Source organism: Diabrotica virgifera, chromosome 4 (assembly GCF_917563875.1).
Source record: "Diabrotica virgifera virgifera chromosome 4, PGI_DIABVI_V3a".
NCBI lineage: Eukaryota > Metazoa > Arthropoda > Insecta > Coleoptera > Chrysomelidae > Diabrotica > Diabrotica virgifera.
This window is the reverse complement of record NC_065446.1, coordinates 91,606,172-91,624,433: the sequence shown is the minus strand read 5'-3', so window position 1 is coordinate 91,624,433 and position 18,262 is coordinate 91,606,172. Positions and strand designations below refer to the sequence as shown.

General features: G+C 32.6%; 1 protein-coding gene across 1 annotated transcript in view; it reads left to right on the top strand.

The window, feature by feature from the left end:
- Nucleotides 1–327: 327 nt before the first annotated feature.
- The window catches only part of LOC114327237 (vesicle-fusing ATPase 1-like), a 55,702-nt gene continuing 37,767 nt past the window's right edge, over nt 328–18,262 (top strand). The window contains exons 1-5 of the mRNA XM_028275782.2: nt 328–458; nt 558–646; nt 5,253–5,462; nt 13,402–13,547; nt 14,444–14,582. Coding sequence (XP_028131583.1) covers nt 456–458; nt 558–646; nt 5,253–5,462; nt 13,402–13,547; nt 14,444–14,582 — 587 coding nt within the window. The 5' untranslated portion in view covers nt 328–455. The remainder of the gene's footprint in view (nt 459–557; nt 647–5,252; nt 5,463–13,401; nt 13,548–14,443; nt 14,583–18,262) is intronic.

Below are 18,262 nucleotides of genomic sequence, written 5' to 3'. Positions count from 1 at the left end.
TATTCAGTACAACTTTTTTAAATACGCCGCACTAGTCGTAATCGTAATACATACCAAAATGATAAGGATATGAAGGACACATAGGATATCCATTTGGTTAATATTGCTAATATTATAAAGAAATGCTACGGCACTGTCTATTTAAACAAAAAAATAATTAAAATCATTTTGTTCTTTCTTATGATTTTTAACATGAATATCATACTTCTGTTCATATATTCTATACATATATTGTATATATTCATGATATTCATAATTTTTTATATTATAAAAAAAATTTCTGCTTACACAAATCAATGCATTTTCAATACTAGTTGAATTTTGCACTGACAGTTGAGGTTGAGGTTATGTTCATGTGTCATCCAAAATCCAACCCAACCAAAATATTGTTGAAGTATTGATTTTCAAATCGTTCCTCCGCCTGCATTGCACCATAGTAGTTAAATACTTCGAATATGGTATGAAAATAAAAACAAGATTGTTTAAGATTAATTTACTTAGTTTAAGTCGGTCAAATACGAATAGAAAGATTTGACATTAAAATTTTCAATTTTTAGGCTGTCTTCAAAGTAGCAAAGTGTCCAACAGATGAGTTGTCTTTGTCAAACTGTGCTGTTGTAAATGATGGTGATTTGCCTGGAGCAAAGTGAGTAATAATTTATTTTTAACCAAGGGGCTCAACTAATTAACGAGACTGTGTTCCTATGGGATTTTTATTTTGCTTTTGGTGTGATATGTGAAACCATGTTAAATATATACCTATACCTAATTGATAGTCACTCAGAATCTGATTAATTCTTCACAAAATAGAAATTCATCATCAACATCTTTCGCTCTACAACCCATAGTGGATCTTGGTTTGTTCTAACTGCTTCTGTTCCTTCCTATCATTCGCCATGGTTTTCCAATTCGTACTCTTAACACTTGTAAGTTGTGTTCCATGTGGCTCTTAAATCATGCTCTAAGCCTGCCTCTTTTCCTCACTCCATCTGGTCTTTAGTTATAAATGTGCTTAGATGGCTCCATCTCATTAATTCTCGTTCTAGGCTCAGTAGCCTAGCCACTGCAGACTATTCATTTTGATGGACCTATCAATACTAAGTTCACTTCAAAGGCAGTAAAACTCGAAATAGAAATTAGTGTATTTTTTTTAATTCAGAGAAACCAAATAAAGGGTACATGGAAAAACCAGCTAAGTCACAGATTAACCATTTTGAGTTATTGGATGTACTGTATTGTATCTACTTTTGAATATTTGGAAAATATAATAACAGAGGATGGGAAAACAGACTTGGCAATAAGTAATAAACTGAAGAAGGCAACTAACGTGTATTACTTTTTAAATAATACAATTTTTGGAAAGTCTGAAATAAACAACAAAACTAAACTCAGAGTATATAACAGCATAGTAAATCCGATAATGACATATGGGGCGGAAACATGGATTGTGCAAAAGAAACATGAATCAATGATAAACACGACTGAGATGAAATACATGAAAAGAATAGCCGGAGTTACGAAGTTTGATAGATTCAGAAATGAAGATATAAGAAGAGAGCTGGAACAAGAACCGATAATGAGGAAGATCGAAAACAAACAATTAAGCTGGTTTGGAGACATACAACGAATGGAGCAAAAAAGACTTACAAAGAAGGTACATGAAGCCAAAATGGGAAACAAGATATAGGTGAAAGGAGACACATGAGTATGAGGGATATGAAGAACCTGGCCACCAATAGAAGCTATTGGAAGAAATGCATAAAAGGCGGAACCCGACAAGAAAGGAGTTATTGGATTAACGCATGGACTTAGCTTATTTTTCTCGTGTATGGGCATATATTGATGGGATTTTTCTCGTGACTTGTCTTGTTATTGCCTTGTTTAAAGGTTTCAGAAGATGCAAACTGGAATTTACTACAAAATGGCATACAAAATGCAATTTCTACAAAAATGGACCTAGCCGGTTTTTCCCATGTACACTTCAAATAGTATGTAAAAAAAACAATTTAGTGTAGTTTTAATTTGAAACAGTTTAATATTGTATCTTTTATTTATTTTTAATCCATCAATCATTTCAGGGCTTTCTTATGCATAAGAAAGCCCTGAAATTAGTCTTCCCACTATCACAGAAAAAACCCAGCAAAGTTCATACCAAACCCTTCTTTCAGTGCATCAACGATACAATGTCAAAATATACTAACCTAAAGTCCATTCATTTTACAGATTCCCAACTGTAATCAAACGCGAATGGAAGCTAAACAAGGTCGTCCTGAAGTGTATCTTAAAAACCAACACGCTACATACAATTTGAATTTGCAGACTGACCAGTCTGGACCTGTAAAATGAGAATCCGCCTCGTTTAGGGCAATAAATTACATTTAACAGCCTCTTGATGAATGAGACGGCGAATAGTAGCATGTGCGTTTGTTTATAGTTGGGAATTTGCTATTTGAATGTGGTTTAGAACGACAATTGTAATTTTATCCCTTGCCATTGTGAAAGTAGGTAACTATCCATCAATGAATACATAGTTTTCTGAGTTCTATATATAATAATCATGATACAGAAAATTCAACTAACTATGATGCACTGAAAAAAGGGTTTGGTATGAACTTTACCTATCTTCTGCTCTATCACATATGCAGGGTATCAGCCAAAATAGCTAGATACATAAAAAAGAAAGGAATAACACCACCTTTCAGAACTAACAACCACTTAGGCAAATACAGTAAGAACAATAAGAGCCAAAAGAAAAAGGAATTGCAGAGTGGTGTTTACAAACTGACATTTGGTGACTGTCCAAAAACTTACATTGGTGCTACTATAGTATGAGGTCTACCTATCCCTTTCTATTATAGTGTGTATCCCTTTCTAATTATGGCGTATTCCCAACTAAAATAGTAAATTGATATGACAAAGTATCAATTTATAAAATTTAACACTAGAAAGTCGGAGGGGCCAATTTGGCCCCTGTTGCGATTTGAAGTTATTGTAGTTTTTTTATTTGAGGCAATAATAATTTCATATTTTATGACTTTTAATATTTTGATACAAAGACTTATTTAGCACAAAAAAATATTGTTTACTAAAATTAAATGGTTTTTCTAACAAATCTACCATAGAAGTCTAAAGGGGCCAAATTGGCCCTGTGTAAGTTATTATCATTTTCTGGGAAATTCGACGAGCCTTTCTTTCAAATTCCTGTCGGATGGGTAAAATTATATTTATGTATGTTTATTGAATATGGTTACCCTTATACTGGTACTGATCATCTACGTAATAAAGATAAAATTGTTGGTGAACACAAAGATACAATTGTGGGTGTAGAGGCCAAATGACGCGTCTTTATACTACAAAAGTAACTTCAAGACGATGGCCTATGTACGTGTTTTATAATACTCTTAACTTGGAAGCAATAAATGCATGGATTATTTATAAAGAAATAACTGGAAGTAGACTCAGTCTTTGTAAGTTTATTCTTCGGCTGTGTGAAGAATTATGGGCCCCATACCTTGCCTCCCGAAATCTGGAAGTACGCCTAGCAACACCAGGTCTACCAACAACTATCACTGTTACTATCCAAAAACGACAAAAATATCAGTTGAAAATATTTTGTAAGGGAAATCATACTTCCAATCATTGCCGCGGCTGTAACAAGGCAATGTGTGGCAAATATCAAAAACTGCAAACTGTATGGTGTTCCGAATGTTTTTGATAGGCAGCGAATGTGTTAAACAATGAAAGTAAAAAATAAAATCAGATTCTATCGTTTAGAGTAGATTTAATTTCTTTAAACTGAGTTTTAATTGATTAAAGAATGTGGGACCAAAATGATCCCTTCTGGCTTTCTAGGTAGGTAAGCTAAGCCCGACTTTCTAGTGTTAAACAATAATTCTTCGTATTTATGAGCAATATTCACTTTGTAAAGATTTTTTTTGGCTGGAACTGTGTACCTACCTGTGTGGCTAAATAATACCATAATCTTTTTGAATTTTTCAGAAGGGTTAGTACACTATACTGAAAATCTTTAAAAAGTGAATAAAAGGCATAAATCAGTAGAATTACTATTTTAATTCTACAAACTAATATTTTGTCATATCAATTTATTATTTTATTTGTGAATAAGCCACAAAATTGGCTTATTCCCAACTAAAATAGTAAATAGAGATATACCAAAAGATTATTTGTAAAATTAAAATAATACTACTACTATTGTTTTACAGTGTTCTCTGACGCCTTCTGACCATTCTTCTCTGTTTAGCCGACCTGGAGGATTTCTCTTCCCTCTAGTTCTTTTTCAATTCCCTCCCCCCAGCTTCTTCTCAGCCTTCCTCTGTTCCTTATCCCTTGTGGTGTCCACGTCAAAATCTGTTTAGGGATCCGGTTATCTAGCATTCTCTGTACATGGCCTTGCCATATGAGTTGTTTTGTTTTTATGTCATCAATAATTGTATGTGTGACTCCCATCATTTCTCGTATTCTCTCATTTGGTATACGATCTCTTCTTGATTTGCCTGTTGCTCTTCTCCGGAAGTCCATTTCTGTTACCAGTAACATTTTCTCTGTTATTTGTTTGAATGGCCAAACTTCACTGCCATATGTGATTATACTTTTAAGTATGGTATTGTATATGAGCTGTTTGTTCACTTTAGATATTGTTTGGTCCCACATAATTCCGTTCATTGTGGATATGGCTTTTCTACCCTGTATGTTTCTCTCAGGTACTTGTATTCACCACAGTGTTTAATTTCTACCTCATCTTCTAATGCTAATGTAATGGACTGCTTTGTCCCTCCAATTTCTTTTTCTTTTTGTTGACTCTGAGACCCAATTTGTTATATTTTTCTATTAGCTTCTGCGTCATGTAACTACTACTCAAACTCAAAAAATCTAACTAAAAAAATTAAAATAATAATTTTTCTTATTTAGGCTTTTATAAATGCAACGGTAGACCGCATACCATAGTAGCACCCTTACATTGGTCAAACTAGTAGAACCTTTGAAAAAAACAACATTTTAAGAAAGCCTAAGGCTACAATTGAGTTTTAATTTAAATATTTTATATCTGCTAGAATATTCCACAGGGTGTTCCCAGCTTTAAGAAAAAACACAGTATGATGAGTACAATTCAGCGAGTGAGTCTATTATTTTGCTCTCAAGTGTAGTTTTAAGAAGAAACCAATAGTTAATCAGTACAATATTTTTAAATCATACTCAGAAGTTTCATACACATTAATTTTTTTCATTTTCAGACACGTAAAAGTTAATACAGGAGGAGGTCAAAACTTTGTGTTTTCCATCAAAGCTCATCCCAGTATTCCTAGGTACCATGTTGGATTTAGTTTACCTCAACGGAAGTGGGCTGTCCTGTCCCTTAACCAAGAAATCAGTGTTGAACCATACAACCCTGATGAATATATTTCATCTATTGTGTTGGAGGCTGATTATATGCAGAAAAAGACGTAAGTAAATATTTTATGTATCTATAGATTTGCACAGTTCCAGATTACATTAGATTTCTAGCGGTGTACATCCAAAACTATTAGCACTGTTTGTCTGATATACAGAATACAGAGTATATTATAGATTTGTGCTAATTTAAGCTGTAGTCCAGAGAAATAAGGATTTTCTCATGACACTCCAATATACAGGTAGCTGACTACTTTTTCAGTTATTGGAGACCTATAGGAAGAAAACCTACCTCTTTCCTAGAGTTCGCGTTCGTTTTTTAATTATTAACAATTTAGTGCAAAACGCTCAAGCGTCAATATACACCATTGACCTCAAGCGTTATTATCCTTATAATACCCTTGGTATCTTAATAACTATAATTAATAAACAGTCTAAATTCTTTAAACAATTCTTGAAAATATATATTTTTTACAAAAATCTATTTTTTTAATCATAGTATCATTAATGATCATAGAAAAAGTTAAAGTACACTTTAATAAATAAATTATTGTTATTAGATAATTATTTATTGAATATAATTTGTTTATTCAAGTATACCTAAACTTTTTCTATGGCTAATAATGATAGTATGATTAAAAACATGGACTGTTCGGAAAAAATTATTTTTTCAAAAATTGTTTAAACAAATTAGGCTGTTTATTAATTAATAAATGTCTAGACAAATCGCATACTTGTAATGTGCAGAAAAATTACATACAAATTAAAAAAAGAAAGATCAAAATGTATTCAGTAGATCCCGAGATTATAGCAAATTATAGTAGTTTTAAGTTGCCTTTTTTAGTTTTTGAACTCGTGCATTTGTAGGCTTCCAGCTCCCCCTTCACTTGCCATGACTAGTCACCAATTGGACTACATTTTTAAAAATTCGTGTAAAATACCAGCTTTTCGAATATGTAAATTGATTTTTTCTACGGACAATATTTTTAAAGTTATTCTAAATGTTTATAAACTACAAAATTTCAAAAATTTGGCATTAGGAATTTTGACTATATTAGATAATTTTTTTATCTTTTTTTAATACATTTTGATAATATTTGCTATACGCAGAATTGCCCTATCTTCATTATTTTCTGCTTTATGTTATTGCAAAATAATGATCTCTGGAACAAACAAATAGAATAACTTTTAAACTAATTAATGGATCGGTCTCAAATTTTGAGAGTTTGTTAAGTACCCCAATACCCAACTTTGGGTGAAACACTAAAGTTCTAAGATAGTTTTAGTAAAAGTTATTAACAAATAACGATTTTCACTTATTCTGCAGTTTGCATAGCAACAAATTAACTTTTATCTTTCAAAAACCGGCATTTTGAAGGTTTTTCAATGTTCTAAAAAATTAAATTTTGTAATTTTATGTCAACTATTTAGCTTTTGAATGGGGTGCAATAAATCGAAAAAATCGCGTCTTTTGCACTAAATTGTTAATATTAAAAAAAAACGGACGCGAACTCTTGGCAGGAAACAGGTAGGTTTTCTTCCTATAGGTCTACAATAACTAAAAAAAAAGAATGTGTGTGTACTTTGTACGCACGTAAGAAGTTATACTTCTATTATAATATAATTTCAACGAAATAAATATACCTACTTAACAGTTTCAATACAAAAAATTAACAATAATTACCAAAAATGAACCAAAACTTAACAATGCCAAATATTAAAAAAAAAAAAGAAAAAAGTATGAATCTTCCGGGATTTGAACCCGCAATCTCGCGATTTTTTGATCTCTGGTCCAATGCTCTACCAACAAGGCCATCAAGCCGCATGCTAGTTACCTTTCAGATATACATAATTATACATCACGGTGACAAGTGAAATATAAAAATAGATGTTTTATTATTTTACGCCCAAGGAAGACAAATCCAAAGACACAAAATTATAATAAAAAACCTTTTAAACCACCTTTTTCAAATTGCGCAAGTTATATTATTATTATTAATGTTAATAAATGAAATATAAATATTTTGACGTTTCACAATTTGACAATTCACTTTTAACTGCAGTGCCTTAAAATTTTTAAAGCACTATTGCCTTAAAGTAGCATTTTTAACGCTCCTATGGAGTCCTAAAAATTGCATTTTTAACACGTTTGTAGAAAAATATATTTAAAAACACTAATATATTCTTTCCACACCTTTTCTGGACTGATACATACATAAATTAAAACATTTTGAAGTATAACTTCAAAAATATAATATGAAAACTATTTAAAAAGGCAGTATAATTATTAATTAACCTTTGTTGTTTCTCTTCCCACAAATTTTAAAACGCAACAACCATACATAACCAAACCGTCAACCGTCCAAACCACAGCTGCGGTACAGCTGCCATATTGGATAATTTTTGACATGTCATTTGAACATCCAATCAGAACAAAGTTATAATGCGCATGCGCCCGGATCGTAGGTTTTAACATATAAAAATTCACCCTCATATCGCGCGTAAAGAAGTATAACTTCAAAAAGTAGTCAGCTACCTGTATATTTGAGTGTCCCGAACCCGAACACGGTCTATTTCTAGCTTATTTCCCTGGAGTACTGCCTAAGTGTGGGTATGCTACTATTGCTATTGCCTCTGCCTAAAATATGTTAGATACTTTCCCCAGAACTCTTCAAACAGAAAATCTTGGTTATTCACACCCTGGTCAGCTCTTCTAATTGTCTGTGAACCAACCATCTTTGTATCAATGAGGAATAAGCCCTTCTGAAACTTGAATTGAGCTTACATGATTATTTTAATCTGTATAAACTAAAAATAGCACATACACTTATCCGCAAAATTTTTGTACCATCAAAAATATGCGTATTTTCATATTGCCTCCTCATTAATTTGCATATTTATTACGACTGGTTCTTGCGATGTTACCATGGTCTTCGTCTTATGTGTATTTATCTTCATACCCTGTTTACATAATGCGTGATTCCATGCTTGCAGGTTATTTTGCAGGTCTTCTTCTTTTTCTGAGATAACTACTACATCGTCTGCGAATGCACATTCCGAAATGGTTACGCTATGGAGATTCCTGTACCCTATATGCAATTTCTTTAGTTGTGGTGTGCACTCTATCATGATTTCGTCCATAAAGATGTTGAAGAGGGTTGGGCTCATGACACCTCCTTGCCTTAGTCCTTCAGTTGTTTCGAATTCTGTTGATTTCATGTTTTTATGTATTATGTAGTTCCTATTTCTCTTATAAAGACTTTTGATGATTTCAACTAGTTTATCGTCAACCCCTCTTCTTATCAAGCTGTCCCACACAGTTTGTCGTTTCACCCTGTCGAATGCCTTTTCCAGGTCTATGAAGGCCATATATGCTTTCTTTTTAGACAGTAACGTTTTTTCAATTATTTGTTTTACCGTGAAAATATGGTCTTGTACTCCACGTCCCTTTCTAAAGCCACTCTGTGCTTCATTTAAAGTAGTTTCTGTAAAGTTCCTCAGCTTTTTTTCTAGTACTGTTTCATAGACTTTGAGAGAGGAACATAACAGTGTAATTCCTCGATAGTTGTTTCAATCTTTGTGGTCTCCTTTCTTATATATCGGCACTATTACTCCTATCTCCCAGTCCTTCGGTATTGTTTCTTGTTTGCTTGCTTCTTTGAATATTTCAGCTAATTGTTTTACGCCTTTCAGTCCCATGTACTTCAGCATTTCCGGTGGTATATGGTCGTGTCCAGGTGCCTTTCCGTTTTTAAGTTTTCCTATTGCTTCTATTGTATCTTCGATTGTTATCTCGATGCTTGTTCTCTGTTCTTCACTACCTGTCGCGTTACTGTTTTCTTTATTCCTATCCTCTTTTGTGGTAGTTAATAATTCTTGGAAGTGTTGTCGCCATCTTTCAATAATTTCTTTTTCTTCTGTGATTATTTTTCCTTCTTTGTTTTTAATTCTCATATCCTTACTAGGTTTGTCTGTTCTCAGAGATTTTAATGTTCTATAAAAAAGTTTTTGATTTTCTTTGCTATTGTGTTCCAGCTGTTGTCCAAATTGATGCCAACTCTTTTCCTTTTCTGTTTTTATCATATATCTTACTGCAGTTCTTGCCTCTTTGTATTTGTTGTAATTGTTTACTGTTTTGTTTCCTAAATAATTATTCCAAAGTTTTTTCTTAGTTTTCACTTGTTGTTTTATTTCGGCATTCCACCAGTTTGTTTGTTTCACCTTGTCATTCCTTTTACAAATGCCACATACTTTTTTCGCCGCTTCCAGTAATATATTTTTAAATGATTGCCATTTTTGTTCTAGGTTGTTACTATCATTTGCATTTTCCAGAGCTGTTATTTCTAAATCAACCATTTCTTTGTATCTTAGGGCAATCTCTTTGTTTCTGAGCTTGTAAGTTCTGATTGATTCGTATTCAATTTTTCTTTTGTTTTCTTTTGTATGTTCCTGGGGTTTTTTGTTTTTATTCTTTATTCTAGCTTCCAACAAATAATGGTCACTACTTATTTCTGGTCCTCTTCTGACTCTAACGTCTTGAATTACCTTTCGATTGTCGCGTTCTACTAGTATGTAATCAATTATTGATTTTTCTGATTCTCTTGGTCCTCGCCTAGTAAATTTATGTATGTCTTTGTGTTGGTAGTGTGTGTTTGTTACTATTAAATTATTTAGTACGCAGAATTCTATTAACCGTTTTCCATTATCATTTCTCACTTCTTCACCATACCTTCCAATTACATCCGTTACTGTCTCATCTTTGATTCCTACTCTTCCGTTGAATTCATCAATGACGTAAATCCGCCCTTTACTGTTTTCTATTGCTATATTTAGGTCTGTCCAGAATTTTTCTTTGATTTCTTTTTTCTCATTTTCATCGGGTCCATATGCCGTAATTATTGTCTGTGGCTCTCCCTGTTCATCTTTCATCTCAAGAGCGACTATTCTTTCTGACCAGCCTTTCCAGTCCTGTATATTTATTACTTTTTCTTTTTTAATTATAGTACCTACTCCTGCAGCTGCTCTCTTTTCCGGTGGAACACCGCTATATATAAGCAAATGACCGCCTTCTAGGTATATTTCACCAATTCCTTTCTTTTTTGTTTCTGTAATACCTAATATTTCTATTTTGTTTTTATCGAACTCGTAGCTCAATTCTGTTTCTTTACCATTTAGTCCTCTGATATTCCACGTTGCTAGTCTCCAAATATTTTTCTTATCCTGTTTGCCATTGTCATTACCTATTTCTTGCCTTATCGTTTCCTTATGGTCCTTGCACTTGCTTTTCCTTGCAGTTAATTTGTCCAGTTTTTTGTATTGGCTATGACTTTTGATTAAAAAATAAAATAGCAATTCTGCTTACTGCATTTGAAAGTTTAAGTCAAATTCTATCGGTTTTGATTATTTGCATTGAAAAAAATTAAGTTTTTATTTGTTAAACGAAGCCATAAACACATAGTATTTCCCGTGCCCAGTGCATGCGTTTTAATGTACGTAATCTACGTAGAAATTGCCTGTATGCGCGCCTACTCGTTCGATTTCAAATGGGAAATGCATTGAAAACATCATTCAATCACTATGTGTTTATGGCTTTGTATAACAATAAAAAAATTAATTTTTAGCAATGAAAGTAATCAAAACCAATAGAATTTAACTTGAACTTTCAAATGCGGTAAGCAGAATTCCTATTTTATTTTTCAATCAAAAGTTATTCGAGTTCAAAAATTGCAATTTTTCGATTTTTTGAAAGTTCAACCGCGTTTATGTAGAAAACTATGCATCCTACGAAAAAACTTGTAAACACATTTTTTGCTTAGGATGACCCAAAAAATACAAAACAACGTTTTGTTTAGCGAAAAATCGCGGTTATGTGATTCCTCAAGTTCTTTGTTTATAACAATCTTATCGACATCCGGATCGACTGTTACCCAAAAAATTAGTGTTCTACGGGTCAAAATACATAAAAAAAAACTTAGGTAAGTCCATCTGAATTAAGGAGGCCGTTGTACCCCCACTGGCGACAGGACTATACTCCCGAGGAAGACAAATCCAAAGATACAAAAATTATAATAAATATATTTACAAACTAAAAACACTAATATATTTTTTCCACACCTTTTTTGGACTGATACTTGTAACTTAAAAGATTTAGCAACGAACAACATTCTGTGCGCATGCGCGCAGAATAATAAAAATTCACTCCCTATCGCGCCTAAAGAAGTATAACTTCAAAAACATTAGCAGAATCTGTTCATGAGAAAATCAACTATAAAAATGAGCATATTTTTTTTGTGTTGCAAAACTTTTGCAGTTAATTGTATATTTACAATATAAACTTGCATGCATAGGAATCGGCCCACTTAAAAATTTGGTCATTTTTGATGTCTTGAATTTCCCAAACCTGTTGTCCGATTTAAGTGATTTTTTTAATATGTTATAGCCTTATTCTTTAACAATATCGCTGTAATAATATTGTTGCTAAACCAGTAAATTTTCATTGTATACCGGGTGTACGAATCAAACTGTGTTTTTTCTCAAAGTTCTAGCATTTGTAAAATACTGAAATTAAAACCCAACTATAGCCTCAGGTTTTCTTAACATTCTGTTTTTTGATTCATTCATTCGCTTTTGTTGGATAATAAAAAAGTTAGGTACTTTAACAACTAGCCATGTTCTTCATCAGTACAGGGTGTTTCTAAATAAGTACGACAAATGTTAAGGGGTAATTCTACATGAAAAAATAATGACATTTTGCTTTATAATCGTATGTCCGCAAATACTTCGGTTCCGAGATACGGGATGTTGAATTTTTTCTTACAAACTGACGATTTGGGTACTATGATGGGTCATATTACCCGTATGCGCGCCAATGGTGAATATTAAATTCTTAATTGTATGTCAAAAAAATGTGCAATAACTACGTCTTAAAACCCACCAAAGGACCAGGCAACACTCCTTATGGAAAAGTGGTCCCGGTCAAATTTGATGAAAGTTTGGTCAATGATACTTCTTGATGTGTAGATTAAAAAAGTCCATGGCACCTGGGTCTGAATAACTACTATTCTCGAGTTATAGCCTTCTGAAGTTGTTGGATTCGAGTGCTCGGTTTACGTTAAGTGCACTAATTTACGGTCAAGTGAACGAAAATATTTATTATTAGAAGAAGACAAACTCATGTTCTTCATACATACTTGCGTGTTGTTTATGAATTCGTGGTCAAAAATAGTTGGATCGTAAGATCGTATTTTAGTCTTCAGAAAACCTCCGAAAAGTCTTCAGAAAACTAAAGAAGTGCGGTATAAAAGGTGCTGCTAGATCGATATAAGCATTATCATGTTTTCATGAATGCTTCTTGTTATGGAATACCAGCAAGACTACAGTTCCGCCTTATCTTTAGAAAACTACTGAACAGTGGCGGATCTAGGGGATGGGGGTAATTCCACTCGTAACATGTTCCAGAATAATTAAAGAAAACATTGTTGAAACATAAAAAAATACATTAGTTAACATGAAACTTGTCCCGGATATCAGATATAAGACAGGTAGAGAACATGGACTTAATGAAAAAACATAATGTTAAACATTATACGTGAGAAAAAACATAATGTTAAGAAAACCTGAAGCTATAGTTGGCTATAGTTAAAAAATTAATTTTAGTATTATTTAAATGCTAGAATATTCCACAGGGTGATGCGAACTTTGAGAAAAAAACACAGTTTGATTCGTACACCCAGTATACAATGAAAATTTACCTGTTTAGCAACAATATTATTACAGCGGTATTGTTAAAGAATAGGGCTATAACATATTAAAAAAATTACTTAAATCGGACAACAGGTTTAGGAAATTCGAGACATCAAAAATGACCAAATTTTTAAGTGGGCCGATTTCTATGCACGCAACTTTATTATGTGTTCATCTCATCTCTTCTACATCAAACATAAATAAATTAGTAATTATACATAGTTTAATAGACTCGTGGTTTATTTTCAGAACATCACAAGAACAGTATGACACAGATGAGATGGCAAAAGAATTCCTGTATTCTTTTCCCAATCAGATGTTTACTGTTGGACAACAGCTAGCTTTTGCCTTTAAAGACAAAAAGCTACTGCTTCTTATGATCAAAGATATTGAAGGTAAGATCAAAACTATTAACAATAACTTTGGATTGGATTTTCAATAACTGAAACAACAGTCTAATATAATCTGTAATTGACTATATTTTTACTGCTTAATGCTGCTTCATACTTACAGTGAAGTGAATTGACATTATTTCTATTCAATAACAGCAACCTACAAACATTAATTTAAGTGAATATGTAAAACCAATCAGTCTTCTGCTGATTAAGTAGCTTTTCTTATCTTATTCACTCTGTGCGAAGTTCCTCGACGAAGTACTAGGGAAAGTTGTCCGTAGTGCATCTTTACACACTCATTTAACTTCAAGGAACACATCTGCGCTGGGAGAAACTAACTTCGAGTCCTTTGACTCGGTCTCAAAAACCGACACAGAATGGAAGTAGCCCGAGGCGAAGCGAAATCGCATGAAGTACCTTTCTAAACTCTCGTGCTCGCGGAACTTGGATCAACTTTGCGAGTAGTATCGTCGGCGCTTTACAGATATATTAAATTGCTTTCCCGACTTAAGCAGAAAAAACAAAATAGAAATAGTCTTTATTATTGTTGTCAGTCACATACCCTGATTGTGGTCCTGTGCTTTAGCTAAGTCTCTCTTCACCACCTTAAAATATTCCACCACCTTTTTCTATCAATGTAGAGGTACCTTCGAGAATTTACGGAGTTAGAGAGTATTGTTAATGTAATTAGTAATGGTGATATTTGTAATTAAGTGAGTTTTGACTTAAATAAAGTTAGTTAAACCACATTGTGCTTAACTTGATTATGAATCTTGAGCCGTTTATGACAAATCTTAATTTAACATTTTAAATTCAATTATTGATACAATTTGTACTTTATTAAAGACAAAAATCCACGAATTACATATATAGTTATTAATTTCTGTTGTTTACAGTTGTGGACATCTCGAAAATAAAAGCTGGTGGTGATGTCAAGCCCAGAAAAGCAAAACTTGGTCAGCTGATACCAAACACTTTAGTGCAATTTGAAAAAGCTGAAAGCTCTTCATTGAATCTAGTTGGAAAATCTAAAGGGTATGTATGTACAATTCATGAATTTTATATCTGACTTGTCGCGCCTTCTTAGATATTGTATAATAAATATCAGGGGCCGTTTATTGTCCTTTAAAGAAAAGGGACATAGAATGTCAAGCTAGCAGGTTGCTTCGATAGAATTCAAATGACTGAAATGTTTTGTATTAACCACCGATATACGAAAGGATATGTTTTTACTCCGTCTTTACCAAAAAGCTCTGTCTGATGAGCTAATAATAGCGAAATATATATCATATAATGGGAGGTAGACAAGGTGTGAATATTCGTTTTCATATATCGCACCTTGAAAACCATATGGCAATATCTGCAATTTTTTCATGAAATGACCTTTGAATGAAGTCTAATAGGAAAAAAAATATTTTTTAATGCTATGTAGCTGCATCTGCAACTAATTTTAAGTTCGGCACCAGAAAGATACGCCCCTATGGCTTTCGTAAAAAATCGATTCGTCTTTTTATATCATCAGGCATTATCTGCAGTTGTTGCTCAACGGTTCTAAAATAGGAACAAAAACTCAGAACTATATGGCACTATGTGCAAAATGTGACCCACGCTCGTAAAATAAAAGTAAGACGTACTGAGGAAAAATAATTTTAATGAAAAAAAAACAGCACAATTTCATTGCAACACTGGAAATAAGCGACGCTACAAGACTATAACAAATTAATATACAACGTCGTACTGTAGATCAGTGGTTCTCAACCTGGGGGCGTGAGAGAATTTCAGGGGAGGCGTGAGGGTACAAAGAAAAAAAAAATTAAAATTAAAAGATATATAAAAAACTGTAACAAGAAGTAAAACCACTTCTATGTAAATTGGTATATTTATTAAAACTTAAAAATCCCAATGGATTGAATAAAATATGTCCAATTCAGAACGTTTTCAGACCTATCGGTCCATCATCAGTGAATCTACAATAAAATAAGTAATCCCACTATTAGAATTGAAAGATGGTTGAAATTTTTAAAAAGCTAAAAATGTGGTTAGATTACTTACGTGCATACTTGCTAAATAGCCCCAGAACCAAACGATGGTTGAATTTAAAATTCAATTTACATTATTTAAAAATAATATTCAACAGGCTAAACGCCGATGTTACAGGATATTGCCTATGGGAACATGGTGAAACCCTACCAAAACCTCAATCAACCATCTTAGGCCAACTTTGACTATAAAGTGACACTAGTGTGTATGGAACTGTTTGAAGTGACATTGACAGTAGAGAAAAAGGTAGTCGATTTTAAAGTTAATTAACCAAAAGGTCATGACCCACAACAAATGATAAAATTTTTTTAATATCTGAAAATGTCTAACATTTTAAATCTATTGGTTATTGAAAAGAACTTGTGATATACAAAATTAATTTAGAATATAAGATTATTTATATTGACTGTATACCATAACATTAGATTGATCAAATTGATAGAAAGAAAGTTGAGCTGCTGTCAATAATGATAAAAAGATAAAAATAGATGAAGGTGAGAGAAGAGAAAGAATCAGTATTAGTTGGAATGTTATTGTACAAAATGAATAAATTGGTAGGCAATTTAATCTAGTCTATATTGTATTGGTGGTTGTATATGTAAAAGGAAAATATTGTTATTTAAAAAATAAATGCAAATTTTTGTAAATAATGGATTTGAGTTAGGATACAGTCAAATAATTAAAAGTGTGTAATATGTGAATGAAAAAGATTTGTGATTATTATGAGATGTTTTATTTTTTAATTTTATTTCAAAAGTTTTGAGAGAATTCTTGTGACAAAGTGAGGGTATGTGAAGTTAGAGATAAAGAAAAGTATGATTATAGCTGTTAAGTCCAGTTGATACACGAATGAAATTAAAATGAAAATAATATTGAAAGTGTACTGAATAAAATAAAACCAAAGTAAGAAAAAGAATATTGATATAATTTAATTGTAATGATAATGGATCTGAATGTGAGAACTGAAATTAAGTGATGTGATGTTAGTTGGAGAGGTAAAAATTTTCTTGGAAAAGTCAAAGACAAAAAGTAGAGGGCTGTGGTGTAGGGTATAAAGACAAGAATTTTAAGGGAAAGAGAGGGATAAAGAAAAGATGAGGTGTGGAATTAAACTGAACGAAGTAATGAAATGAAAAAGAAGTAAAAAGATAGTAGGGTGAATTAATGAGGTGATGGTTAATAGGGTTCAGTAGTTAATAATGTTAGTCGGGTAAAGGAGTTTAAAACAGTGAAGGATAGAGGAAATTTTGAAAAAGAAGGGAGAGAAAGTCGAGAGAAAGTTCTCTCCCTTCTTTTTCATGAAATTTTATCATTTGTTGTGGGTCATGACCTTTTGGTTAATTAACTTTAAAATCGACTACCTTTTTCTCTACTGTCAATGTCACTTCAAACAGTTCCATACACACTAGTGTCACTTTATAGTCAAAGTTGGCCTAAGATGGTTGATTGAGGTTTTGGTAGGGTTTCACCATGTTCCCATAGGCAATATCCTGTAACATCGGCGTTTAGCCTGTTGAATATTATTTTTAAATAATGTAAATTGAATTTTAAATTCAACCATTGTTTGGTTCTGGGGCTATTTAGCAAGTATGCACGTAAGTAATCTAACCACATTTTTAGCTTTTTAAAAATTTCAACCATCTTTCAATTCTAATAGTGGGATTACTTATTTTATTGTAGATTCACTGATGATGGACCGATAGGTCTGAAAACGTTCTGAATTGGACATATTTTATTCAATCCATTGGGATTTTTAAGTTTTAATAAATATACCAATTTACATAGAAGTGGTTTTACTTCTTGTTACAGTTTTTTAACTATATGGTATACAGCCAACCTAGGGAACTTCCCTTTTAGTTTAAAAAATATATATTTTGTTAAAAAACAAAATATTTTGTATTTCGTATTTTTATTTTGTTTAGAAATATTTCTTTATTTAAACGTGATAAAAATCGTTTTACTCAAACACACAACCTGAGTTAAACACGACAGTCTTGTGTATGGCAACATCGTAGGAGCGCAAAGTATATTTACCAACACTATATTGCAAGCACTCCTGGCTCCAGTTCAGTGACTCCGTCTCACGCGTCAGTCTCAGTCGACAGGTCTGTGTGCTATTTGTAGCAATCAGTGTAATCGTTATTTAATAACAGAGTGATTGTTTGTGAATTATTTAATAGTGTTGTGTAACAGCTTTGAAAATGGCTAAGTCACTTCCAAAGAAAAGATTGTATTCAGACGATTGTATCAAGTATGGTTTTACCTTTATGGAGAAAAAGGCAGTCATTTACCCCAGTGTGTCAACTGCCATGCTGTTCTTAGTAATGATGCAATGCGCCCCGGACGTTTGGAACGGCATCTAATTACAAACCATTCTTCTTTGAAAGATAAAGACCCAGAATTTTTTTATTGCCAAAAAAGCAGCCTAAAACGTGTGCTCTACTGCAAATTTTCGTGTTAAAAATGAGAAAGATGTGGAAGCATCATACAAAATAGCACTTTTGATAGTTAAAGACAAGAAACCACATACTATTGGTGAGTCACTAATTAAACCTTGTTTACTTACTGCTTGTAGTACCGTACTTAGTGAAGACAGTTGTAAGAAAGTAGAAAAAATGTCTCTCTCAAACGACACAGTAAAACGTAGAATTGATGACATGGCCCTGGATTTGAAA